Source organism: Emys orbicularis, chromosome 8, assembly GCF_028017835.1.
Source record: "Emys orbicularis isolate rEmyOrb1 chromosome 8, rEmyOrb1.hap1, whole genome shotgun sequence".
Taxonomy (NCBI): Eukaryota; Metazoa; Chordata; order Testudines; family Emydidae; genus Emys; species Emys orbicularis.
The window spans coordinates 45,582,134-45,609,058 of NC_088690.1; the positions used below are offsets into that span (position 1 = coordinate 45,582,134).

Sequence of the window (26,925 nt, forward strand, 5' to 3'; positions counted from 1 at the left end):
ACTTCTGAGAAACGGACTTCATTATTCAGCCTTCCTTCTTCCTGTAGCCCCAACCCCAGCTTCACAAATTTCTGAAACAGTCATAGGGGCCTGTGCAGCACCAATAACCTAGCTGTGGCAGCAGGCGCCCCCTGCTGAAGAGTTGCCAGACTTGACTGTTCCCCCTTGTTACTGGAAAAACACCAGGCAGAGCTACAGGTGATTCTGGGATAGACTCTAGTACCACCATTCTCCATTTTCCTATAGAGAGTGGTAGGGAGCAGACCTAGGGAGAAGCAAAGGAAGGATTTAAAAAAGAGTAGGATGAAATACTGATGAGCAAAGGAAATCTTAGCAACATGTGTTTTCTATAGAAAAGAGTAAACATGATGTGGGCAACAGGGAGGAAAAGAAGAGATTGCAGTAGTCAAGACAGCTGTGTGGCCAAAAAGGAAAAGTAAGATTTTAGAAGTGTTTTGGAAGAAGCATTGGCATGATTTGGACACTATTTTTAGTGTGCAGGGCATGGGAGAGGGAGTGATCAGAGATTAATCCTTATGTTATAGACCTGGGTGTTAAGATCAGAGTCCCACTTTGCCTGTAGATGCTCCATTGTAGGTTTGTTTTCTGTATTTTTAAAAATTATTTTATTATTGTATTACCATGAACCACATTCTAATTTTGATATCATTTTATCAGTAAGGTAGCATTCTAACAGATTTGCCTGGGTCTCATCAGTTCTGGAATTCAAATTGCCTACCATTGGCATTGGAATCACAGTTTTTCCGACCAACATCCCTGGATTTCCTGTCCAAAACAAAAACCAGAATTTTCATCCAAACCTAAAGTCACTTCTCCTAGCAGCATGGATCTCAGCAGTATTTGCTAAACAAAACAAAACAAAAAGGTTGCTCATATTGTAGTCCAACATTTAAAGAGTCTCAACTGACCTAATATTACAACTAATACAACAAAGAGAATCTTCTGCATATACTGGACACCTGAGAATAGCAGCTGTTGCTATCTAGCTAATAAATTGAACGTATACAACAGAAACAGCTACTTTATTATACATGATTTGACAAATAAGTATTTATTAATTTTCTTTCATTATTTATATTGTATTAATTTTTCCAGCATCTAAAACTAACTTTTTAGAGGTATTTCCATAACAAAATTAATCAATAATATTACATTATATATTTCTTTGTACTTTACAAACACCTTTTACTGATGTTTTGTATACTCAGTTACTGAAATACAGTACGTTTTTCCCCCAAGTCCAGGAGACAGCGCCTCTGATATGAAATACTTCTCTCCTACAGGAACTTAATACATATCAAGAAAACTTACAACAATAAATTATTTAACTATAACAAAAAAAGTAAGTGGAACTGTCAATTGCGGAATGGAAAATAATTACAAATAATTAAAAAAAACAGAATTTCTTAGTATCACTGAAAATAATAGATTAGACTAATACAATGCATGCAATAGCATCTCTGGAAAGAGCACTGTTTAATGCAGATGAGATGGTAAACTGCAATCAAATATGATCTTCTTTCATAGATACATATCCCAAATGAAACACATTAGGCCACCCTTAACGTTCATAAAAATCCTTATAAGAGATAGGGAATTCTTTAAAATGCTTTAATGTTTTCCACTTTTTAACATATACAGATTCTTCTATATGCATAGTGTATAAAAATACTTCAATAAAAGGAAAAAGTTTATGCCCCTTTTTTCTTGTATTTGGCACTAACTCAAATGCTACTGACTCATCGTCCTTCATTACCTTCAAAAGTCTATATAATCTGTGAGGGCCACTCCATTTCCTTTTTTCCAAAGCCTTGAGACAGACACACTCTAGTTTTCTGAATTTAACTATGATTCCTGAAAAAGTTTCTGACTGACGCTCATTTTAGTTAGATTTTCCAACAGGACTAATCACTTTTGCAGTATCAATCTCATTTACTATCTTTCCCTGAAGATCAGTCCGTCCATAGTCACTCAGCTCCACTGATGTTTTAAATCACTCCTGAAAGCAAAAACTTGTTATGTTAGAGATGGATATCATCTATTGAAAATAAGAAGTCTCGTCTTAGAGCCAAGAAGGTGAAATTTCCAAGCATTGTATCATTTTAGTTCTCTCTGCAGATAGACTCAGCTGAGCCACGGCTCCTTAAAATATATAGCAGTATGTCCAAGTTCAACAGTTCTTGTTTACATACAACTTTTCTTTCCACTAAATCCCCTTGAGGAAATTGGTACATCATCAACTGGAAGGAAAGTTCTTGTTATAAATAATTATATATGATTCTTAATAAAATCAGTGGCAAAGTACAGTAAATACAGCAGGCTCCCATCCTAACCCTATCATATTTGGCTTCATAAAAAACCCAAGAAACCCTCCTTCCCCATTCTCAAAGTGTTTAGTTATACAGCATAGAATTACTACTGACATTGAAATTTTTTCACTTCATTAAGTGATAAACAGTATAGAAGAGCTAGTAGTAATTCTGCTCAAATTATTTTGCATAGAGCATTTTGAACATGGAAAGCACTAAGAACTATTTTTCCAACTCCTTAAAGATGATATTCAGGAAGCAAATTAAAGTTCTAGGATCTGGGGACAGATGCCCCCAACAGGTTCTGACAAAATTAAGTTTCACTCCAAACAGTTTCTAACATTTCTAGATACAAAGATGACCTTCTAAAGATAACTGAAGCAGCTGGCCCTTTTGAGTCTGAAAACAGGTAAGTTTAAACAATAATTCTAAGAGTTATGCATTGCCACACCACATATCTGGGCTATTGACACTAAACTATTTAAATACGGATTATTTTAGCAGAAAAGTGCTAGTATGATTATTCATGGTTACTGGATGCAGTGGTGGACATAGGTGATGGCAGATTCCTCCTCCCCCCCCCAAAGACACAGCCAAGGCTACAGGGAAAATCTACGCCCTTCTCCTCAGCATGCAAACACACCTTTAACAGAGTAAGCTGCTACTCCTGACCTTGCTCCAGTTAACAGCTCCAAGAATGGAGAAGCATTCAGAAGCCTGTCATGCTTCCAGGTAACACAAGGGTGGGAAGTGGAGGGCTCACTGGAACACAGCCTGCTGCAGCTGCATTATCCAGCTACAGTTGGCCCAGGGCCTCCCACCTACCTCTCCCACCTACTACCCCCCATTTTCACTGCCTGATAGCTATGGGTATGTCTCCACTGCAATCCAAGACCAGCGTTAGTAGAACTCAAGTTAGCAGTCCCTGGGTTTATTAACCTAGGGCTTAAGTGTGCATGCACATTCATTTATAACCCCAGCTTAGGAATTGTTGAACCCTGGGTCTCAACATGGGACTCCAGAGTCTAAAGTGCATTATGTGGGCCCAAATCCAACCACCCATAATCCCGACTTTCTAGCACCCTTCCAAAATGTGACCTATCTAGCCCTTTGTGGTGTAGTGGGGGAAAACTTGACTGTCCACCAAATTTGACTGTCCAGAGGACAAAGGAAGTTGGCTTGTGTGATTGTGGAATACTTTTGGTGGACTCCCAGTGCACAAGTCCAGTGGAGATGCATCTACACTGAAAAGCAACAGGACTTGAACTGTGGGTAGGGTTACCACCTGGCTGGTATTTGACTGGCCTGGCCGTTTTTTTTTTTGTTTTAATGGATTTGCCAGTTGCCAGAAAAATAATTCACATTCAAGTATATAGTTAAAATACAGAATCAATGTAATTTGGGAAAAAATAATCTCAAGGAAGAGGGCCATAAAAAAAGCAGCTTTAAGAAACATGACCAAAGAAAGAAAATTATGTAACCAATCTTATCTATATGTGTTACCTCTCTAGATACTATAAGTGGCTGTTGAAGGTGGCGGGCTGTGGAATTGACTTGAGGTTACGGGGTTGCAGTGGGCTTGGTGTGTGTGTGGTGGGAGGGGGAGCTTGCATTTCAAAGGTGGTAACCCTAACCATAGGTCCTGGTTTGACTCAGGCTCAGACCCTCCACCCTGTGGGACCCTGGGTCCAAGCACCGGGTTGGCGTGATTTGCGTATACATAGAAGGGGGGTTAGGCTTGAGTCTGAGTTTGAACCCTGGGCTGCAGTCTAGACTTACCCTGTGACCCATTCATACTAAGCTTGTTTCATGAGCTTGTCTCAACTTTCAGTTTTACTAGTTTTGGCCTACTTCCATTTTACAAGCTTTCATTGCTGACCAGGGCTGTCGAACACCCAGCTGGATTGATGTATTTACATGGTCCACATGACAGATTCCAATCCTGCACAATACAAACTTTCATTTAAAAAGTGTTTCTAGCCCTCATGGTTGAAAAACAATCTATCAAATGTAACTCAATGCAGAGCTAATCTTCCCAAGTCTGCAGACAACCTGAAACAATGACTCAGAGGTGTGAACTCCTCTGACCTGTATTAATCTCAGTGATGTTGCTCTAAAACCCAATGAGGACACTTCAATGCAAATATTAAATATTTAATTGCTGATCATTGTAGAGAATGGCATGCAAAAAGTGGTGAGAGCAAAGCCCATTGGGGAAGGGAAGGGAAAAGAGGGAAGAAAAGAGACAAGGACAGGGAAGAGGAACAAAGCTAGAGATGGGAGAGAAACAAGGGACAAAAACAGAGATGGTCCTAAAGTTAGGGATATTTTCCCAATGAGTTACGCCACTAGGACATGGAATAATAAACAATGGTAATAACCGAAAGTGTGTTGTCTTCATAGAAAGACAAACATAATTCACAGCATGAAGAATTGCCTCTGACTCACCCTAGCCCAACACTAAATGAGGGAAATGATATTCTATGGTCAGATCACTGTCTGGCAGCACCATCTCCCTGAGCACACTCCACTTCCCAGTTAATCTGAATGGTTCAAGTGTGACTCTGTAGGCGGAGGATACACAGAGTGAAGGACTGATGGGGGAATAGGAGAGAGGAGCAAGAGGTTGAGGTGAAGACGAATGAGAGAACACTGGAGGAGATAGAGATATTATGGGGAATTAATAAGGAGGGAAAGTGACAGAATATGGGAAAAGAAGGACAAAAATTATTAAAAACACAATATGGGATAAAGAGGGAACTAATAGTATAGGAAAAACTACACTAAGGGAGAAGATGATGTAAAAGATGGAGGAAAAAAAGTGAGGAAGTTATATTGTAAAAGGAAACAAATGTTGAGTGAAGAACTGAAGCAAGGCAAACATAGCAAGTTACGGTTTGCAGTTTTGATGTACATGTGTGGGTCTCAGGATTTTACAGTGACAAGACAGATGAGGTCATATCTTTTATTGGACCAACTTTACTGGCAAGAGACAAGGTTTTGAATTTATGCAGTGCTCATCTTCAGGTGCAGGAAAAGTACTCAGGGAGTCACAGCTAAATACAAGGTGGAACACAACATAAAGCACTGTGAGCATTGGAGAGTTTGAAAAAAATTGTCCATGCCAAAAATGGGACAAATGTCACAAATCTTAAAAACAACAAACTGTAAACTGAAAATAAAAAAAAAAATTGGTTTGGGTCAACCAAAACATTTTGCTTCAGTAATTTCCAATGTGTTTCATTTCAGTTTCAACATTTTCTTTAAAAAAATTTCTATAGATTAACTTATTCAAAGTGAGAAGTCATTTCAAACTGAAAAACTTGAATTTTTAATTTCTGAAATGTCAAAAATAGGATTCTTCAACAATTCTGAAACTTTTTCAATGAGGAAAATTAGTCAAAACAGACCTTTACCCAAAAAAAACTTGAGTTCTGACAAATCAGCATTTTTCAATGGAAAAATATTTTGTCAAAAAATTCCTAACCAGCTCTCTAGCAGTGACTTCCTTGTTAATATGACCTTGCCATCCTTTTATCCCAGAATATCAGTTTAAAATGTGCAGTAATAAAGAGGTGGACCTTGTAGTACTCTCCTGGTCTTAGTGCCCGGACCCACCTCCCCTGTGTTGCCCAAACCCAGAGAGAGAGAGAGAGAGAGAGAGAGTCTACACTGTAATGTAAGCCTAGGCTTAATGGGACTTGAGTCAGCTGACCCATGTTTGGGAACTCTGGGCTTGGGCATCTACACCAGGGGCGGGCAAACTTTTTGGCCTGAGGGCCACAGAAATTGTTTGGAGAGCTGGTTAGGGGAGGCTGTGCCTTCCCAAACAGCCAGGCGTGGCCCGGCTCCCACCCCCTATCTGACCCCCCCCTGCTTCTCGCCCTCTGACACACACACCCCCAGGACTCCTGCCCCATCCAACAACCTCTTCTCCCTGACTGCCCCCAGATTCCCTGCCCCAACTGCCCCCCGCCGCCCCATCCAACCCCCCCTCTCTCCTTCCTGACTGCCCCCTGGGGACACCTGCCCCATCCAACCACCCCTTCTCCCTGTCCCCTGACCACCCCCAGAACCTCTGCCGCTGACTGCCCCCCTGCCGCCCCATCCAACCCCTCCTCTCCTTCCTGACTGCCCCCGGGACCCATGCCCCATCCAACCACCCCTTCTCCCTGATCGCGCCCAGAACCACCGCCCCCATTCAACCTCCGTGTTCTTCGCCCTCTGACCACCCCCACCCCTATCCACACCCCTGGCCCCTGACCACCCCCGGAACTCTCCCGCCCTCTATCCAACCCCCCTCCGCCGCTCCCTTACCGCGCTGCCTGGAGCACCGGCAGCGGTGCCGCCCAGCTGGAGCCAGCCATGCACCATGCAGCAGAGCGCACCGGGTCAGGCCGGGCTCAGCAGCTGCGCTACCCCAGGAGCTTGCAGCCCCGCTGACCAGAGCATTGCGCTGGCATCGCAGTGAGCTGAGGCGTGGGGGGGAAAGAGGGGCAGCAGGGGAGGGCCGGGGGCTAGCTCCCGGGCCAGGAGCTCAGGGGCCGGGCAGAACGGTCTCACGGGCCGGATGTGGCCCATGGGCCATAGTTTGCCCACCTCTGATCTACATTGTATTGTAACCCTAGGTTAAGAATTTTCAGACCTGTGCGCGAACCTAAGGCTCTGGGGTCCACACTGCAGTGCACAGAACCAAGTCAAAGTAACCATATCCCAGAGTCCCTAGCGCCCCATCCATTGAAATGTGACGACCACTAGCCCATGGTGCACTGTGGGGAAAATTTACTGCCCAACCTGCATGTTATCAGGAAGCAGCTCTCTTTGCAAAAGGCTCAATCAGTTCGCTCTTCATTGCAAACCCAGGAGGCTCTCTGATAGTGTGCTTGCAGATCAGTGACCAGAACAGAATGGGTTAATGCTGACCTGAGCTGCTGTCGTTTGCCAAGGTAGGGGCAGCTTTTGTTTTCAGTAGAGTGGATTGCAGATTGTTGGGATACAGAGGACTAAAGAAGATGTCCAACAGAATTGTGCAATACTTCTGGATGACTCCCATGACCTGAATCAAGTGGGACTTGGCTACACTGCAAAGCAACAGGTGCTGGACTCAAGCCGGACTCTACAATCCTGCAGCATTCTGGGACCCTGGGTCTGAGCCCTGAGTTAGCCCAATTGTAGTGTAGACACAAAGAAGATTAGCCTTGTACCTGAGTTTGAATCCTGGACTTACTGGGTTACAGGCTTACATACCCAGTATGTCTACACTGTACTGTAAGCCCTGTGTTTGAACTCAGGCTCACGCCTAACTCCCCTTCCATCCACACACAAACCATGCCAATCCAGGGTCCCAGGAACCATATGAGTGGAGGTCTGAGCCTGAATCAAGCCGGGACCCACGGTTCAATCACTATTGCTTTGCAGTGTAGATGCAGCCCCACTGGACTTGTGCTTTTAGTGTCGATCAAAAGTATTGCACAAACCCATGAGACAACTTCCTTTGTCCTATGGACAGTCAAGTTTGGTGGACAGTCAAGATTTCCCACACTGCACCACAAAGGGCAAGATAGGTCACATTTTGGGAAGGCACTAAGAAGTCTGGGATATGGTTTGTTGGACTTGGGCCCACATAATGCAGTGTAGACTCTGGAGTCCCAAGATTGGACCCAGGGTTCAACAATTCTTAACCTGGGGTTATAAATGAGTGTAGACGCTCAACCCCTAGGTTAACAAACCCAGGATCTTGCTAACTTGAGTTCTACTGACCCTGGGCTTACGATGCACTGGAGACATACCCAGAAAGAGTGGTAGCAATAAAGAGGAGTGAACTGCCATTAGATTTCCCTGTCCAATAATGGCGCATGAGGGCAAGGGGATAAATGGCCAGCACATTAAGACCCCTTTCCCAAGACAAATGTTTACTTCCTTGGGCTGCAATGGTAGTGGGTGTCCCAGCCAGTCACCTTCCCCAATCCCAGAGAAGCTTCCAAACTTGTACAAGCACAAGGCAGCCTAGGTTTTGAAGAGACTTCTTTACGGCTTCTATAAGAGTGTGCAAAGAAAGTCAGTAGAGCATAAGGAACTCAAAAGTCATCTGGGACCCGAAAGAGATTGGAAACAAGCCAACTCAGTGTACAAGCAGAAATAAGAAAAAAATATCTATTTTAGAAAAACACTTTCTATGAAAATTAAAGATAGAGAGCATTTTTTTTTCTATTATAAAAGGAAAAAGTAACACACAAAAGGATATTACCGGTACCTTAAAAAATCTTAATGTCAAAAATTGGCCTGTGTGGTTCATAGCCCCATGTTTTCCATTCATAAAAACACTGTTAATAAAAATATATTAAGCTTTGTTCTATAATTAATATAGCCTATGGTACAGTCTCCTAATAGTATTTGCCTCCTGAAAATACTGTTTAAAAAATAACTAGACAGCTTTTAAAAACTGAACACAAAAAGCTCAGAGTAAAAGGTGACACACGTTATACATAAAAAAAACCCTCTCTACATTAAGACAGACTGTACAAAAGCATGCTATGTTTTGAAGTCTTTGACATTTCTCATAGACATCATTTGACGTTGATGCCCAATCACTTTGAACTAGAAAACATGGGCAGTATAGTAAACCATAATCCAAATCCAAATCCATAATCCAAAGATTCACAATTCTTAGGACTGTTGGCATGGCTTGTAAGTTTATTGTTTTATCAGGTCAGATAGAGGTCAGCAAAAATCACAGTAATTTTCAAGGCTTTTATTTACAGTAGAGCTTCAAATTTAAAAATGGATAAAATCTGAGGTTTTGGAGAAAATTATAAATTGAGAATATGATGTTGAACTATATTCTAAGGATCTTTGAAACAAAGAACTGTAAATATTATGACTAAAGGAAATTCTTCATACCCTACTCACAAATTTATTCAAGAATCATACTAATAGCAGGAAAACAAATACCCTTAATTAGCTATTATAATTAAGATTTAAAACCCCAATGTTACACTGATTATTTTTAACTGGAAAGAAGGTCAGAATAGGATTTCTGGGACTCTGGAAAGAATACCAAATGTCTAGATAATAACTTGGACTTGGGCACATTTTCTGAGAGGAAACATATGTCACTAGAATTATTTCAGTTATTCAGCAGAAAATTAAAATTTACAAGGACAAAGAATTCATTTCTTTCCAAATGCAGAAAGCCCACTGTTCACCTGGAACCTAATTTTGTTCATTTTATATAAGCTTGTAAAACATTTGCCTCATTTTACATGGATGATGTACTGGATTCACTAGTATCTATAAAACTGATATTGCATTTTAAAATTGGAAAAACATACACAAGTATTTTTTTAAAAGTAAGAAAGTGCATATGTGATTTTTTATATAGTCAGGATTATATTTCCTATTTTAAGAGATTTGCTAACATATCTGTGCTTTATATTGAGAATGCATGCTTTGATGTTTATTTATGATGTATGGTGATTTACTTTTTTATGGCCTGTTTGACACACTTATTTAAAGTTTGTATTTTTAATGTGTTACGAGAATTTAAATGAAATAGTTTTAAAATGAGTATTGGCTTAGTAAGTATCTTGATCAATGATTTTCTAATTATTTTAATTTTTTTCTTACAGCAATTTTTTCACAACAGATATTTAATTTATCTTGCACAGTAGAATTATATCTGTCTTATTTTAGACACTTAAAATCATATCCTTTCAACACTTTATTAAAGGCCTTACTTGTTTTCAACAATTCTTTTACTGTCCTATTTAAATAGTGACTTTCTTGCTTCAATGCAGTTAGAAGGTGTGCTATTTTTCTTTAAAAATATATCCAGTTACAGCTCTAAAAGGTAAGCAGTAAACAATTGAACTGTCACATAACATCATGGTTAACAGAAAAAAGAAGAAGGGGAAAGTATGGCTATTAAGAAAAGGGAAAAGTACTCTGCAGCTTTGCTTTGAAGGTCATCAAGACTAAAACCTGTCGTACACTTTAAGGCGAAAGACTGTGTGAGAATTAGAGACCCCAAAAAACAACTAAATCCAGCATTTTACATTCAACCTGAGCAAAAAATATTTTAAAAAAATAAACTATGAAATTGTGTAACAGATTATGAGATATTCACACAGATTATCTCTCAGATAGGTTTCTCTGGTAAAAGTAAACAAGTTCCACAAACATTAAAATGGAGATTGAGCAAAGGAAGTGGGAAAGAAGAATATAGCTTTATTACCAATTTAAGATACACTAAGAACTGAGATATCTAACAATTAAAAAAGCAAATGAACTCCAATTCAATTAGACTGATAGTTATTACAGATAAAATTATATTGGATTTCAAATTCTATCGTACACCACTTTGGATTTTTTACCCTATGTTTGGGGAGCACTTTATCATACAGCAGCCTTAGGTGTTCAATTATCACTAATTGGGAAATACTGAATATCTAGACTATTAATTAATTACATTTGTCAGGATGCTCTGAAGCAATTTATTATTTACTTGTAAAAATGTTTGATGCAATGGTATCCAGAAGTCTAATTCAGGAATACAGAATAGCAAGATTTTTTTTCTTTCTTCCCTCACCCCAATTCAACAGTGGATTTGCAATAGTGTGGTATATTCTTATCTTGATGTATGATGATTTATGTTTGTCTGTTCCTACATTAGCTGTAACTCATTCATGCACATCCGTACAACATTTGAGCATTTCAATACTGCTAGCACCAAGTGATTAAAAATCATGTCATGGCACTCAAAAGTATGGATTGGCTTAAAAATAATGACTTTTTAATTTTACACACACACAATTTGGGAATCTTTTTATTTATCTTCTGGGTTGGGGGCCTTTACAGCACTGTCATGGGGTTTGCTCCACTCACCGCTGTGGCACCGCCTTGTGGTTGGCTCATCTGGGGATTAGCTCACCACTGGTTTGATGCCTCCTTTTGCAGTTTCTTTGCCCCTTGTCCCAATCTCTCACTTAGCAGCCTCTCTCATACTCCACCCATTGCAGTGCTTCCATTTCGTGGCTTGGCCCTCTGGCCAGGTCACTAATTTCCTCTTGTCTGGGGTATCAAAACTTCTCTAACCAAATTGCCTCAGGCTGTTTTCAGAGTCCATCACTCCCTATGGCTGGTTGGTGAACCCACGCCTGCCCTCTACACTGTTTTCCAGCCTAGGGACCTGACAATCAGCAGCTAAGGTCAATGCGGTCTCACCCTTGCTGCTGTTTCGCTATGGTTCTTCCTATTCCTTTCTCTCAACCCTGAGAGTGACTGCTGCTTCTCTCCCTCCGCAACCTCTTTCTGCAAGCCCAACCTCTTCTTATCAGCTGGGCTTCAGGTTCAGCTAGGGGTGTATATCGAGCCTACACCTCACCTCATCCTGTCAAGTAGCCACTTCTGAGCCATTTTAACCCCTTCGGGGCGGTATGGGGTGAACATACCATCACAGGTACACTTGGGTCTCTGTTTTCAAGGTTCTTCCTATAATCATGCAGGTTAAAACTTTTATTTAAAAAAAAAAAAAGAGTAAGCTGAAATTCTCATGTAATCACTGAAGCGTTAAGAAAACTACAAAATATCATGAGACTTGTAAAATCATGAAAGTTGCCCACACTAGTGTTTGCACCTCAGCTTGTCTAGTGAAACACAGCAGTGAGAGCTTCCCTGGTCAATACAGATGAATCCTAATGTATCAGGTGACTTTCCTCAGTTGCCTATTCACTGAAGGCTTAAAGTGAATAGCACTCACATGGGAAAATATTTTTAACTGAGGACCTCAATGGTACTGAAATTGAACAACAAGAACGTAGTCCTTTACAAAAGGGAAGTTAAGAAAAGCTCACCCCAATGACTCCTGGAAGAGGAGAACAACAGAGAGTCAGCGCTGGGTTGTGCTATGAGCTGTGGCGATAAGACTCTGTGCCAGTATCCTGTGAGGTGGCAGTGGTGTCAATTAACACACAAGTAAATTTTGTATAGTGCTGTTTTTCTTGGTGATTAATTGTTGGCTGTGTGTTGTTCAAACTTTGGTCATTTAAATTTTCAGTAACATACTTCTGTACCCTCATTGTGGCAAGGCACTTAGCAACATGGTGCCCTGTTAAGGGCTCCTCTTTGCCTTCGAATAAAACTGACAGTAGCATGATGCCGTTCATATTGGAAGCCATGGTACGATTTCTCCTTCACAGAACTCATTATTGCATTCCCCCCCCCTTAAGTGACAAGACAAACACACTCACACAGAAGCTTTGTCAGTTTTTCCCTTCTGTTATATATCACTTATTTTTCAGACTATTTTAGAAGTATTCCCCAAAACACACCCCTGAAAACAAACTAATACCAACTGAACAGCAGCCTATCAAGTAATTTCTCCCACAAGCAGTACGAAGACCGAGTGCATCGTGACACCTCATACATATTTAATGATAGCCTGATAGGCTGTCATTAACATCAAACAGCAATCTAGGTTTGCTACATTAAACATGATTCCTGTGTTAAGAGGACATCACAAACTGCCTCCAAGATTTAGATACTAAGAAATGCCCACCGACTTGGACAATGTGTAATTAGGCCAATTGCACTGAGGGAGACATTAGACACATATTGGGTTAAAAAAAAAAAGCTTCAATGGGTCATAAGACCAGACATGCCATAAGGCAATCTGTCATAGAATACTCATATTAAGAAGTGTGTCAAATCAGAACATTCAAAAGAAAAGACAAACGTTCCTTTATGTTGTATGAAGTGTAAACGTACAGAATTAATAATTCATGGCACAGAAAAAAATATATCAGATTTGGATATAAATATTAACGGGACACAGTCAACTTGTTTAGACTACAATTTTGACCGTCCTATCTTAAAACTGTCAGTCTAGTGAGGAGCAGTCTTCAAAGCATAGAAGTCAATTAAAAAATACATTAATGTGAAAAAATTAAAATTCTCTGTTCTTGTAGGACCTACACAAAACAACGCTTTTCTGCTTTGTGTTCTGCTGGGGCAGAGCGAGCACTAATTAACTAGCATACTTGATTCCCAGAGTTGTGCTGTGTTGACAGCAATCATATTGGTGTACACGTAAGAAAGTAAACCAAAATGACATGTTAAATCCAAGATCCAGAGGTGGGGGTAACAGGATAGGAATGTAAGAATAATCAACATTTGACAAATTGAAAGGTAAAAATGTCATGTTGCCATGGAGTGATCTGTGCAAGTTGCAGAATTTCTCTTGGAAAAAATATCTAGACTAGGGCTAGTTGCAGAACAATAAAACACAATTTATAAAATAGTGAACAAATACTATACAACTAGGTATATAACTGGTCAAATATTGCACAAAAAAGGTATGTTACATATTTTTTCAACCCATATGAACCAAAAAATTCATCAAGTACTATATTTGTTGAATACAATTTGATTAATTAAATCATTTTAAGAATCTAAAGAAATGTTTAACCATCTCTGGAAAATGATGAAATTATTTTAAATAAGCTGTTGGAGACTCTCAAAGGTTTTAAAAGATATACTCATGTCCAGTCGTCTCTGCTTCTGATCTTGTTAAATAAAACATTTGAAGACAATCTGCAGCAGTCATTGTGCTAAACAACCAAGAAAATGGTCAAAATATGCACAATTTTAATTTAAAGCATGTATTTACAGATGAACTGTAAATATGAAATGCATGAAAACAGAACTTTCAAGAGAAAACAATGAACATCTATTATGGTGGCAAATAATAGACAGGAAGTGGCATACCTTACTCTCACCCCCTACTAATAGCCTCACTTCTTTTTGAGCCCCAGTTCAGCAAAACGCTTAAGTACCTACTTACATACTTAGGTGCTTTGCTGAATTGGTTGAAATAGGTGTTTCTTTCACTAACCACTAACTTTTTCTAAATGATTTCGATAAAATGTATGCAGAAGACCTGAAAATAGTGTTGGAATAAAATGACACTTTCTTTCACTGAATACACTGCTCTACAGCCAAAATGCTTCTGAAATAAATGTAGTCAAACTTTACTAATTCTGGGTCACTAATTCATAAGTGAGTTATAAAGGGAAGGGATCTCAATTTAAACCAGAAATGACTAAAATACATCTTTGACTGGATCTATGAATAAATCTATGACTGGGTTTGGACAGTACTTGCTTTTTAGGCAAAACAATGAATGATGCAATCTGAAGCTGGTATTGCGTCATACATTATATGAATTGCATCATGTTATTCCTAGAAGTCATGGATGATGCAATCATAACGAAGCTTACATCACTCTGCTGAACAAATTGCCCTATATCAGCTCTAGAAATCATACAGTGTTGTGCTCTCTTATTTGTCAGTGTTTGATTTTGCAAAGGGACACATTTCTGTTTAGCGAAAGTGAGCAGAGATGCCTCGTACTTGTGTGAACAGTGCAGATAACTTCTGCTATGTTTGTGGTGACGTGACTTTTGCATCACAAAAGCGCAGTATAACCACTATGGTTAAGAAAGCCTATCACCTTTATTTTGGCTGCAAAATTGGAGATCAGGACAAGAGGTGGGCCCCACACATATGCTGCAACACTTGTGCAACAAATCTTCGCCAGTGGTTGAACAGGAAAAGGAAATCTAGGCCTTTTGCAGTGCCAATGATTTGGAGAGAGCCAACAGATCATACTAGCAATTGTTACTTTTGCATGGTGCCTCCAGTTGGGAAAGGTGTGTCAAAGAAGAAAAAGTGGACTGTGCATTATCCAAACATTCCATCAGCTATACGCCCAGTACCCCACGGAGAAGGACTGCTGGTTCCTGATGCACCAGAATCATTCTCACTTGAGTCAGACGAGGAAGAGGAAGAGGATGAAACTTCTGGTCCTGAACCATCAATGTCACAGGACCCACATTTTCTCCCATCCTCCTCCTCTGAACCACACCTCATAACACAAGGTGAACTGAATGACCTTGTCAGGGATTTGGAACTACCCAAGAGTAAGGCAGAGCTGTTGGGCTCCAGACTACAGCAGTGGAATCTCCTGGCAGGTGATGTTAGGGTTTCCATGTTCCGTGACCGTCAAAAGGATCTTGTCCCATTCTTCTTCATGGAAGGTGATCTGGTAGCCTGCAACAACATCGACGGTGTGATGGCAGCCCTCAACATCGTTCACGATCCAGATGAGTGGAGACTGTTCATTGATTCATCGAAGACGAGTCTTAAAGCTGTTTTACTGCATAATGGCAATGTTTTGCCATCAATTCCAGTTGGTCATGCAGTCCATATGAAGGAAACCTATGACAACATGAAACAACTTTTGAGGTGCATAAACTATGACCAACATCAGTGGCTGCTTTGTGGCGATTTGAAGGTTGTTGCTCTCTTGCTTGGTCTGCAGACTGGATACACAAAGTACTGCTGTTTTCTCTGCGAATGGAAAAGTCGTGCAAGAGATTCCCACTACATCAAGAAAGATTGGCCACTCCGACAGTCATTGGAGCCTGGGAGGAAAAGTGTTCAGCATCCACCACTTGTTGAATCAAGGAAGATTTTGTTACCACCCTTACACATCAAGCTGGGTCTGATGAAGAACTTTGTCAAGGCCATTGACAAAACACAAGCAGCTTTCAAGTACCTCCGTGGAAAATTTCCAAGCTTAAGTGAAGCTAAGATAAAGGAAGGTGTCTTTGTTGGTCCTCAGATTCGTGAACTTCTTCGAGATGATGCATTTGACCATGCACTGCGTGGCAAGGAAAAGACTGCATGGAAAGCCTTCCAGTTAGTGGCAATAAATTTTCTCGGAAACAACAAGGCAGACAACTACAGGTTGTTGGTGGAAAACCTCCTCAAGGCATACAAAAGCCTTGGTTGCAACATGTCACTAAAGATACATTTTTTGCACTCTCATCTAGATTTTTTTCCACCGAACTGCGGAGCAGTGAGCGACGAGCACGGCGAGCGATTTCACCAGGACATTGCAACAACAGAGAAACGCTATCAGGGCAAATGGAGCCCATCAATGCTTGCAGACTATTGCTGGACAGTGACAAGAGATGCTCCATTTAATGAATACAAGAGACAAGCCAAGAAGCGCCGAGTAGACACTGAATAGGACTAAACTATGTACATAATAGTTTTTTGCCTTTTGTTTCCTAATCAATTTTGTTTATATAACCCTTTTGCTGATTTTTAAAGTGTTACATAAACAGGACAGGTGAAATATTATCATGTAAAGCAACCATAAACATATGAAAAGACCTAGGTTTACAATTTATGATTAAAACTCTACTATCTACACAATATACATAGACATAAAATGTAAAAACTTAAATATCTTAGAAACAGTAGCCAATCAGTTGTTTTAATTGTCATATTTGAATTCAGCACATCAAAATACATAATAAATAGCACATTTTATCTCTGAAGCAGACGACTTCTCAAAAATTGTAGACCAGTGTTATCAGTTGATACAACATCATGATAATCAAAAATGACCTAAACTTAAATAAAAGTGACCTCATTTTCAGATGTGCAGACTATCTACCATGCCCATTTACTTCAACAAAATTTGTTGGTACTGTACTTGGTATTTGTTGGTACATGACACTTCTGAAAATTACACATTTTAGATCATGTATACGATACAAACCGTTGTCAATGTAAATTATATGGGCATGCAACCACCAATGTTTGTGTATCACTTGGGCATGTGCGTACTTATCTGCTTGTGTCAGCGCTGTGTGTAAATTTGGAAAATTTCATAGCGTGTTGTGGAATCAAAATGATTTGCCAAGAATGCCTGGGTGCTAGGAGTCAAGTTCCAGCATGCAACTTTCTCCATCCCATAATATCATCCATATCCTATAATTTTCATGCTTAAAAAAAAAAAAAAAAAAAAGACACAAACCTGCACATCACTTTTCTGTATCTGCCATCTTGGACAGAAGCATGGAGCCTGCAGAGGTCTGCACTGTTCTCATGAATGTTGCAAATACAGGGCACATGATTCTCCTTGTATTTGCAAATCTGCAGCAAGCAGTGCACCAATGGGGGACATGAGGATTTGTTTGAGGACCGTTTGCTGAGGAACACAGCAAAAAACAATTCTAGGTTGTTGGTGGCATTCATGGTGCAACTATAGATGGTGGAATGTTGCTTCTGGACCTTAGAAACGAGCACTGACTGGTGGGATTATATTGTAATGCAGGTCTGGGATGACAAGCTGCAGAACTTTTGGATGCAAAAAGCCACATTCCTGGACCAGCATGCCAAGCTCACCCAGCCCTCCAGAACATGGACAAAAGAATGAGTGCCAAATTGAACATGGAGAAGCTACTAGTGAATGCATGTTGGAAGCTTGCAACACTGGATTGCTACTGGTCAGTAGGAAATAATTTTGAAGTTGGAAAATCCACAGTGGGAGCAGTTGCCATGCAAGTGTGTAGGGCCATTAATCATCTGCTGCTACACCGGATTTTGACTTTCAGCCCCATGCAGGACATAGCGGATGGATTTGCAGCAGTGCGAACTGCTATGGGACGATAGACAGCATGCATATCCCTATTTTGACACCAGTGCACCTTGCCATAGAGGACATCCACAGAAAAGATTACTTTTCTATGTATGGTGCATCACCAGGACCACGTCACCAATAATGATTTTGAGGACCCAGCCTACCCTTTGCTTGCCTGGCTAATGTAGTCATACACTAACCACCTCGACAGCACCAAGGAAAGATTCAGCTACTGCCTCAGCAGGTGTAGAATGACTGTTGAATATGCTTTTGGGGAAACGGAAGGGATGCTAGCAGTGTTTACTCACTAGATTGGGTCTCCATGAGAAAAATATCCCAATGGTTATAGCTACCTGTTGTGCCCTGCATAATATCTGTGAGGCAAAAGGGGAGAAGCTGCCACCAGGGCAAAAGGCAGAGGTGAGGCTGACTTTGAACAGCCAGACACAAGGGCTAATACAAGATCCCAGTGTGGAGCTACGTGGTTGAGGCAAGCTTTGAAAGAGCATTTTAATAGTTAGCCACAGCAGTGGTCTGTGCTGGAGTGTTGTTTGGGAGAAGACTGCAGAGTATCTCCAGGAAAGTTTAATCAAGACCTCTCAGGAGAATAAAAGGGACATCCCTATGCACATAAAGTATTCCATATGTCCCTCTTCCCCTGCCTAACCCAATGGGGGAATGAAAAGCAGATGCCAATTCTACCTGTTTGTTGTACCTCTACCACTTCTTGTACGAGTGAAACAATGAAAAGTCGATACCTTTGTCTTGTTAACTTGGGGTGAGATGGGCACCATCTTTAAATTTAAACATTGTAAGGCAAAATGCATGCACAGATACATCCAAGCCTTCACCAGGTTCATCTTCGCTCACCTGGCAGGACTGGCTACACTGTGACAGAGTTCTCTGCCGCATTTCTCTCACTCTCCTTCCTCTTCCTCCTTGCTATTCACAGCAAGGGTCTCTGTCTCAGGCTTCTCCAAGGTATCCACAGTGGTCTGCAAGTGCTAGTGGAGTCTCCGCCAAATATAGCACGCAATTCCTTGTAAAAGAGGCAGGTCTGGGTGAAGCACCAGATCTGTTGTTGCACTCCCTAGCCTTGTGGTATCCCTGGATGAAGTTTCTTTCTTTTGATACAGCACTGCTGCTGATCCCTCTTCTAACCCTTTGCCTGCATGCCCAGTGCAATCTGCTCATAGAGGTCAACATTTCTAGAGCTGGTCTGTAGCCTCTTCTCCACACTGGCCCAGGAGATCCAATACTTCCTGTCTACTCCAGGCAGGAGCACAGCTAGTGCATGGATCCGTCATAGCTGCCTGGGGACTTGAACACAACAAGGATGAACTGCTACGTGTGCTTGCGAATGTGGGCAATCAGGAAAAGGCATTCTAAAAACATGCAGGGGATTTTAAAGGAGCGGGTGGCTTCCAGTCTCTCTGACACCTTAGGTAGATTTAAAAATTGGGGCCAGAGTGGTCACTATCGCAGGGAATGGGGCATTATGAGACAGCTGCCAGAGGACTGTTAGCATTGACACAGGTCATGCAGCATCTACACTCACTGTGTCAACCTCAGTAGGTCGACCACGTCTCTATGATGTTCGGGGAGGTGGAAGAGAACTGAACTGGATTAAGTAACCTGTAGATATCACTTCCAGGATCCATTTGTGCGAGGTGATGAGCTCTCATGAAGATAGAAAATGGGACAGATATCCCCACAGGAGTTATGGGGAGATATGTGCATCATAGCATCAGGAGCAGGAGAGATATCATGACTCCTGTCCACAGAGTCAAAATGGTCATTTCCAGGATGTCACTTACTGGGAGGTTGCAGTAGAAGATGGTCCTTTCCTTGTGAACCTAGGTTTCTTCCTGGGGATTCAATTGTTTTTGTGGGCTGATATTGTACCAGGCAAGTTCACTGAGCCATCTGTGATATACTGTACTTTCTCTTTGCCATAGGTGTATAGATGGCAAGAGATGGTAGAGTTGCCCTGGAGTCGTTAAGAGAGAAGGGACCTGTCCATGGCACCCCTGAATAATCTGGGTCCCTCAAAAAGGTCTTTGGTGCTTTATACCTCCGGAAGCAGAGCAGAGGATTGTAGCCAAGAAACCTGGCTGTCATAGCCATGGAGAGAGCAGCTGTGTCAGCAGCAGCTAGTGAAGCCTGGAGAGATGCCTTGGTGATTATCTGGCTTTGCCTTATCAGAGCTTGAAATTGTTCCCTCTTTGGGAAAGTTCTTTGGGTGGGATGCAGTGGTTTTTAATCCACCCATTTACTTGTATGTGGTATAGAAACAGGGGTTTGCCAGAACATACAGGGGCCATCAGAGCACCACTGACGGGCAAGGTGATTTGCCCTGAAAAGATATGTGAACAACGTTCAACAAGGAGCGCTGGGGCTCCTGTATCTCTTCCAATAGAATATGCAGGGTCTCAACTAAATGTTTCATAAGATCCTGAAAGGCCTTGAAATCATCATCATAAGATGATGGGGGAGGCAAGACAGCCGTGTCTGGTGAGGAGGCGACTTTATGGGAAGGTGGTGTTTATTCTTCTGCAGGTGGCTCTTGCTGCCCTGTAAGATATTGCTGTGTGGAAGGACCCAAGGCCATCAGTTGTTCTCACAAGCTGGGACCCTGTATAACTGGACAGCATAAGGGACTCAGGGGTTCCAATAAGCCCACTGTTGTGGAGCATAAGGGAAGGGGGAAAGACTCCACATTTGTCCTTACCAGTGATGTCAAGTATATCTCCCACTAGAAGTTTCATCACCAGGGTGTAACTTCTAATAATGGAGGTCAAAAGGGTGACCCTGCATAGACACTTCCAAACCAGATGTAGTGTCATCTGTGTCAACTGGAGTGGCAAATGGTGTCATTACTGGTGGTCAAGATGGCACAGGGACCTGGAAGGGGTCCTGTAATTGCAACGTTACCAGAGGTCGATAAGGACAGTGAGTCGGTAGCATCTGGAAATGCATCTATGTACCCTCAAAGAGTTTGTGAGGGACTGGAGGCTGTGGCAGTACTGGATGGTGAGACACCCTTCACTACCATTTTCAACAGGAAGTAGGCGCCAGGAGGTGAGACGGTACCAGTGAGTAATGTCTCTCGATACCCCTCAGCTACAGTGATTCAGGCTTCTCCAGGATCCAAAGATCTTCATGAGTTAAAAGACTGGACAGTACCAGCAAATCTGGGTAGGAAACATCAGGAGTCAGAACGTCCAGTGATACTGGAGAAAACACCGAAGTACGATCAGTGCATCTTATGTCTGTTTGCTGCAGGCAGTACCGATGGCTATTTCAGTTTGGCTCTCAAGTTCATGTATCTCAGAGGCACAGAGACCAGTGCCAATGCAGGTCCTGCTTTAGATAGCTTGCCAGTCAGTTTCTTGGTACGCAGCATGGATTTCTTAGCTGCTGCTGTCTTGGTACTGCAAGGGATGGGACTGCGGGTTTAGACGGTTCCAAAGGGCCCCCAGGGTCTTTTCTTACTGTCGCTGTAGAGATGGTTGCTGCAGCGCTCTGTGGATCATATGTATGGGGGGCGGGATGACTCAAATACTGTGGGTCTCAGCTAGCACTCCACTGATAATTGTTTGAGCCTGTCCTCCTCAATTTCTTAGATATGCTCTTAAAAACTAAGTAGATCTTACATTTGGAGGGGATGTGAGACTTCTTGAGGCACCAAAGGCAGTTTGAAAGTTCTTTGCTGCATGAGAAAGACCTATGGCAGGTTTGGCAGGGTTTGAAGCCTGGAGTGTTGGGTATAACCTGCACTTGTGGCTGTGAATCATGGACTGTGAAAAAGAAAGGTTCAAACAGTGCACAAAAATAGAAGAAGGGAAAGGGAGCTCCTCCTCCCCTTTTAAAAGCACAAACTGTGCTAAAAACAACATATAAATAAAAATACTAAGAAAATAAAGAAAATTTGGAGTAAGAGATGTAGCAAGCCATGAGGCTAGCTACCAGACACTGCAAAACTCTGTCTCAAGCTGCAGAAGGTTCAGAAGGTACTGGAATGTCGGCTGGTCCCTCCCTAAATGCCCTTGTATCAGAACACAAGAGTGCCTAATGAGCAAGCATGTACCCACAGACACTGCTGATAAAAATCTTCAATCCAGGGCGCACGGGTGCACACACATCCTGACATGGAGCATCCATAGCACCACTATTCGAAGAAATGTCATACATGCTACTCACTTAGCCAACTTGAAGGAAGGAACTGCTAAACTAAAAACTGTCCCCAGATTATCTGAAGAGCATCCTCTCAAATGACATAAGCAGTTTTAGCTTTACTGCTTCACTAGAAAAACCTAGTTATAGATTGGAAAACCATATATGCAGACAGAGACTGAGACAGACAGACAGACACCATTGTGAAGATAAAATCATTGATTATAAAAATTGCAGAACTGATAAATAAGGCTCCATGTGTGTCACAGAGGTCACGGATTCCATGACTTTCCGTGACCTTCATGACTTCTGCAGCAGACCCGTGCGGCTGGCCCAGGAGCCGCCTGAGCAGCTCGGGCAACCCCTGGTCAGTCACATTGGCTGCTGCTGGGGCAGTCTTGGGCTCCCCGTCTCCCAGAAGCAGGTGTTTGGGGTGTGGGGGGGAGGTAGGGCTTGGGGCCATTGCTTACCTGGGGGGCTCCTGTCCCTCAGCTCCCCTAGCTCCACATGCTGCCTCTGCTGGCAGCCAGGCACCGCGCCCATTAGCTGTGGTTCCCAGCCAATGGGAGCTGCAGAACCGGGGCTTGGGACGGAGCAGAGGCAGCATGTGGAGCTAGGTTGCTGGGGCTGCCGCTTCCCAGGAGCTAGATAAGGAGCCTGCCCCTGTCCCACCAACTCCTCCCCCCCCAGCACCCACGCTCCCACCAGGCCATGCCTCCCCTCCTCCCAGCATCTGCACCCCCCTCCCCAGCACCCGCGACTCGCCCCCACGGCACCCCAGTTTTAGTCAGGGATATTTTTAGTAAAAGTCATGGACAGGTCACAGGCCTGTGAATTTTTGTTTACTGCCCCGTGATCTGTCCATGACTTTTACTAAAGATACCCGTGACTAAAACATAGCCTTACTGATAAAAATGTTCCAGTCCCAAGAGCCAATCATAAAATCAGCAACTACAAGCAGATTTCTAAAATCTGATGGACTGTTCTATGGGCCCTAATTACTTGTGAAACACAATGTACAGAAGAAGAGCTGAAGCAACTGACCTAATCTCAAATGTACCACAGTTAGCTACTGCGGCATAATAAAAGCATTTCCAAACAAATTTGCTTCCTTAAGCGGAGGGGTGGGGGGAGAAAGACTTTGCAAGTTTCTTGTTTGAGTCTCTGAGCACCTGTTCTTTAACAATTATGGCTTGCATTTCAAATAAATCAAACACAATATTTGTAATTTAAGAACCAAAGACCCAGTTTGCAAGACCCAAAAGCTGAGCAATTAGAATGAAAAGTGAATAAAAACATAGTACATTGCTCCAAATAGATTATTAAAGGCTATTAAAATAAAATTCATACCTTTATCATTCTAGAGAGGTCTCCAGCATCTGCTAATTCCAACACTATGTTTAGCTCATTGTCTTCAATGAAGGAGGCATAGTATTTAATTACATTTGGATGATTCAGTTGCTAAGAAAAGATAAATAGAGGTTTCATTCTACAGCATGTCATCATCTTAAATCACTGACCAATGAAGTATCCTTTCTTAACAAGGAAAAACTAATACGCTACAAAATACTGTAGCATGTTACAAAAAGTACGTGCTAACATGAATTATTTACATAATGTAAACATTTCAAGTTTGCAAGAATTTCTGAACCCATTTAAAATCCATCAAGTCTCAAACTATGCTATAATTTTGAAGTAATAAAAGAAATGTAAGTAAATATAAGTTTATTTAGATTAATATAAAACCTCAAAATAATTCTGGAGGTTGTTAAGCCTCAAACTGTATTCAAGTGATAACTAGTAAGACAACATAAAATACCATAAGATGACTAAAAAGATCTCTAAGAATTAGGTAGGATTTATTTTTTAAAAGTTAGTCTTCTAAAACTAAATAAATTTACATGTTAAGCTGTAAGTTAATAAATACATGAATTGACAATAAAAAGTGCATGTTTATGTTTTGTAACAAACATTTGCTCACTCGCTCTCTTTTTTTAAAGTCCGAGCTAATTTAACAACCTTAAAGCTAACTCTATCTTTCAGGAAAGGATACTTATTTAAATATCAAAATGAAGCAAAAAATATCAGCAGGCTTCAGGTGTCTGTAGAAGCAGGTAGGTAGGTGTGAGAAATGTGTTGAAGTAGGTTAATAGTTGAGTGGAAAAGACACAGTTTAACTTGTAGATTTTCAACTAGGATAATTCAGGTTTGTATATAAGAAGTTAAAAATGTATATTATTTATAGATACCTATATATGATTTCCTATCTTGCAAGAACATGCCGGTCATGGCCAAACTCAATGTATTACAAAAACTAAAATTAATCCAAACTGTTGTGTTTCTTGGAAGTGACTAGGCCAGCTGTCAAAGTCACATGGTTAGGTTGCACTTCTGACCCCCGTTAGGTCTATCTCAAGTGCACATTTTCAAATGACAGGCCCTGAGCCTTCCCGCCTCTCAGAGTGGAATGCTAAGATTCTCTCACTCACAGACCCAGTTCTAGACTGAAACATCCCTGTCATGGTACCTCCCATAAGGCTCTATGGAAATATGCTTAGAATGTGTTTTATGCTACATACACCATGTAACATATCTCCGTAAAGGTTATGATCTACTGAATGTATTAATCCTATTTGCATGCATGTATCATTTTTCTATTCGATGTTATGAATGTTGGCTGTGTACTGGCTTGATTTCTAAATAACCTTAAAAATAACAGGAGTACTTGTGGCACCTTAGAGACTAACAAAGTTTGGTCGGGACACTGGACAAACAAGAAATTTTGCCCTCCCGCAGAGACTCTTCTCCCCCCCCCCCCCCGCCCTGGCTCTGCCTCCTCCTTCCCCCATTGGCTCGCTCCCCAAATCCCCGCCCTGGCCCCGTCTCTTCCCCAACCACGCGGCATTCCTCCTCCCTCCCAGGCTTGCAGCTGCATGGCGGCGCAAACCTGGAGGGAGGGAAGGGGGTGGTGGCGGCGCCTGGATCCTGGAGCTGATGAGTCAGCTCCGGGCACCGGGCAGGCAAAAGGGGGCTGGCGAGGGAGAAAGGGAGAGAGGGAGACGGGGGGGCTCAGAGCTGAGCCCCCCGCCGCGTCAGAGGGCTCCTGCCCGGCCCCCGGGCCACTGCACACGGGGGCCCAGGGCCGGGAGCACAGGGCGGAGGCTGCTCCAGCCCTGCAGCCCGCGGGGCAGCGCGGAGCGGGCAGGGGCCGGGTGGGCAGCGCGGGGGCATGGGCCGAATCCCCGCTGCTACCGGGGAGCCCCGCGCCTCTCCCTCCCGCTCGCAGCTGCAGCTCCTTCCCAGCGGGACGCGCCTCCTGCCCCCCGGCCCGCCCCGGGCACATACGGCACGCGCCCCGCCGCCGGCGGGGAGCCCCGTGCCTCTCCCGTGGCTCCTTCCCGGCAGGAGGGAGACTAGGCGCGGGGGACGCGCGTCGCATGTGCCCGGGGTGGCGGGAGGGGTGTCCCGCTGGCAGCAGCGGGGATTCGGCCTGCGCCGCCCACCCGGCCCCCGCCCGCTCCGCGCTGCCCCCGCCTGGACCCACCGTGCACCGCATGTGCCCAGGGTGGGAGGCTCCGCGGGGAGGGCAGCACGCGCGGCCGGGGCCTGCTAATACCCCCGGCCCCTCTGAAACTTTTTTTTTTTTTTTTTTTTGCTCAGCCCCCCCGCGTCCTGATATTTTATATCTCTGATCTGGTCACCCTAGCTGTGAGTGATCGCTGGACCTAGGCTAAAAGGAGATTAGTCTGTAAAAGGGAGCATTCTGGAACTGGTGAGGATCTTATCTGTATTCAGTTTGATTAGACATAGATGTGCGCATTTTATTTTATTTTGCTTGGTAACTTACTTTGTTCTGTCTGTTACTACTTGGAACCACTTAAATCTACTTTCTGTATTTAATAAAATCACTTTTTACTTATTAACTCAGAGTATGTAGTAATACCTGGGGGAGCAAACAACTGTGCATATCTCTCTAGCAGTGTTATAGAGGGCGAACAATTTATGAGTTTACCCTGTATAAGCTTTATACAGGGTAAAACGGATTTATTTGGGTTTAGACCCCATTGGGAGTTGGGCATCTGAGTGTTAAAGACAGGAACACTTCTGTTAGCTGCTTTCAGGTAAACCTGCAGCTTTGGGGCAAGTAATTCAGACCCTAGGTTTTTGTTGGAGCAGACGGGAGTGTCTGGCTCAGCAAGACAGGGTGCTAGGGCCCTGAGCTGGCAGGGAAGGCAGGGGTAGAAGTAGTCTTGGCACATCAGGTGGCAGCTCCCAAGAGGGTTTCTGTAATCCAACCCGTCACAATCCCCTTTTTACCAACAGTGTTTCCACAGCAGATCCAACTGGATTTGGCATTTGCAATAGGTGTCCCTTCATTAGCTGTTACCAGCAGGTAAATGCAATGACTAAAAACCGCTTCGTCAAAATATTTATTTATTCATAGGAACACAGCATCCAGAGAAAAGGGTTCAAATAACAAAGGGCCTACACATGTATCTTACCTAAAGTTTAGGCAGACCCTGCTTCTGGGGCCCAGGGTCCCATCTGCCTCCCTGCAGACACTGCCTCCCCCTTCAGCTCAAATAATGTATCTACTCAAGAGTGTTTTATTCCATGTTCCTCATCTGAAAGCCACCATCCTTCCCCTCAAAAGAAGCCTGGGGTGGTGGGCTCATCTTGGTCAGAGACTGGCTTCAAAGGCATTGACACCTGTATTGCCAGTGATTGGATTATCTAAAGCCATTGTCTGCCTTTCTATGGATGGCCAAGGAATTTTGGCAGGAATTAACACTAAGGGTATGTCTTCACTACCAACGTTAAAGTGCTGCCACAGCACCACTTTAATGTGGCTGTGTAGTCGTGGCACCAGCGCTGGGAGAGAGCCCTCACAGCGCTATTAAAAAAAAAAAAACACCTCCACCAGGG

The 26,925-nt window shown here is 42.7% G+C and overlaps 1 protein-coding gene across 2 annotated transcripts in view; it reads right to left on the bottom strand.

Annotated features, from left to right (window-relative positions):
* NEK7 (NIMA related kinase 7) overlaps positions 1-26,925 on the bottom strand; it is a 141,761-nt gene that overhangs the window by 49,968 nt on the left and 64,868 nt on the right. For both annotated transcript variants that reach the window (XM_065408926.1, XM_065408927.1), the window contains one exon: positions 23,350-23,460. In XM_065408926.1, the coding sequence (XP_065264998.1) occupies positions 23,350-23,460 (111 nt within the window). The remainder of the gene's footprint in view (positions 1-23,349; positions 23,461-26,925) is intronic.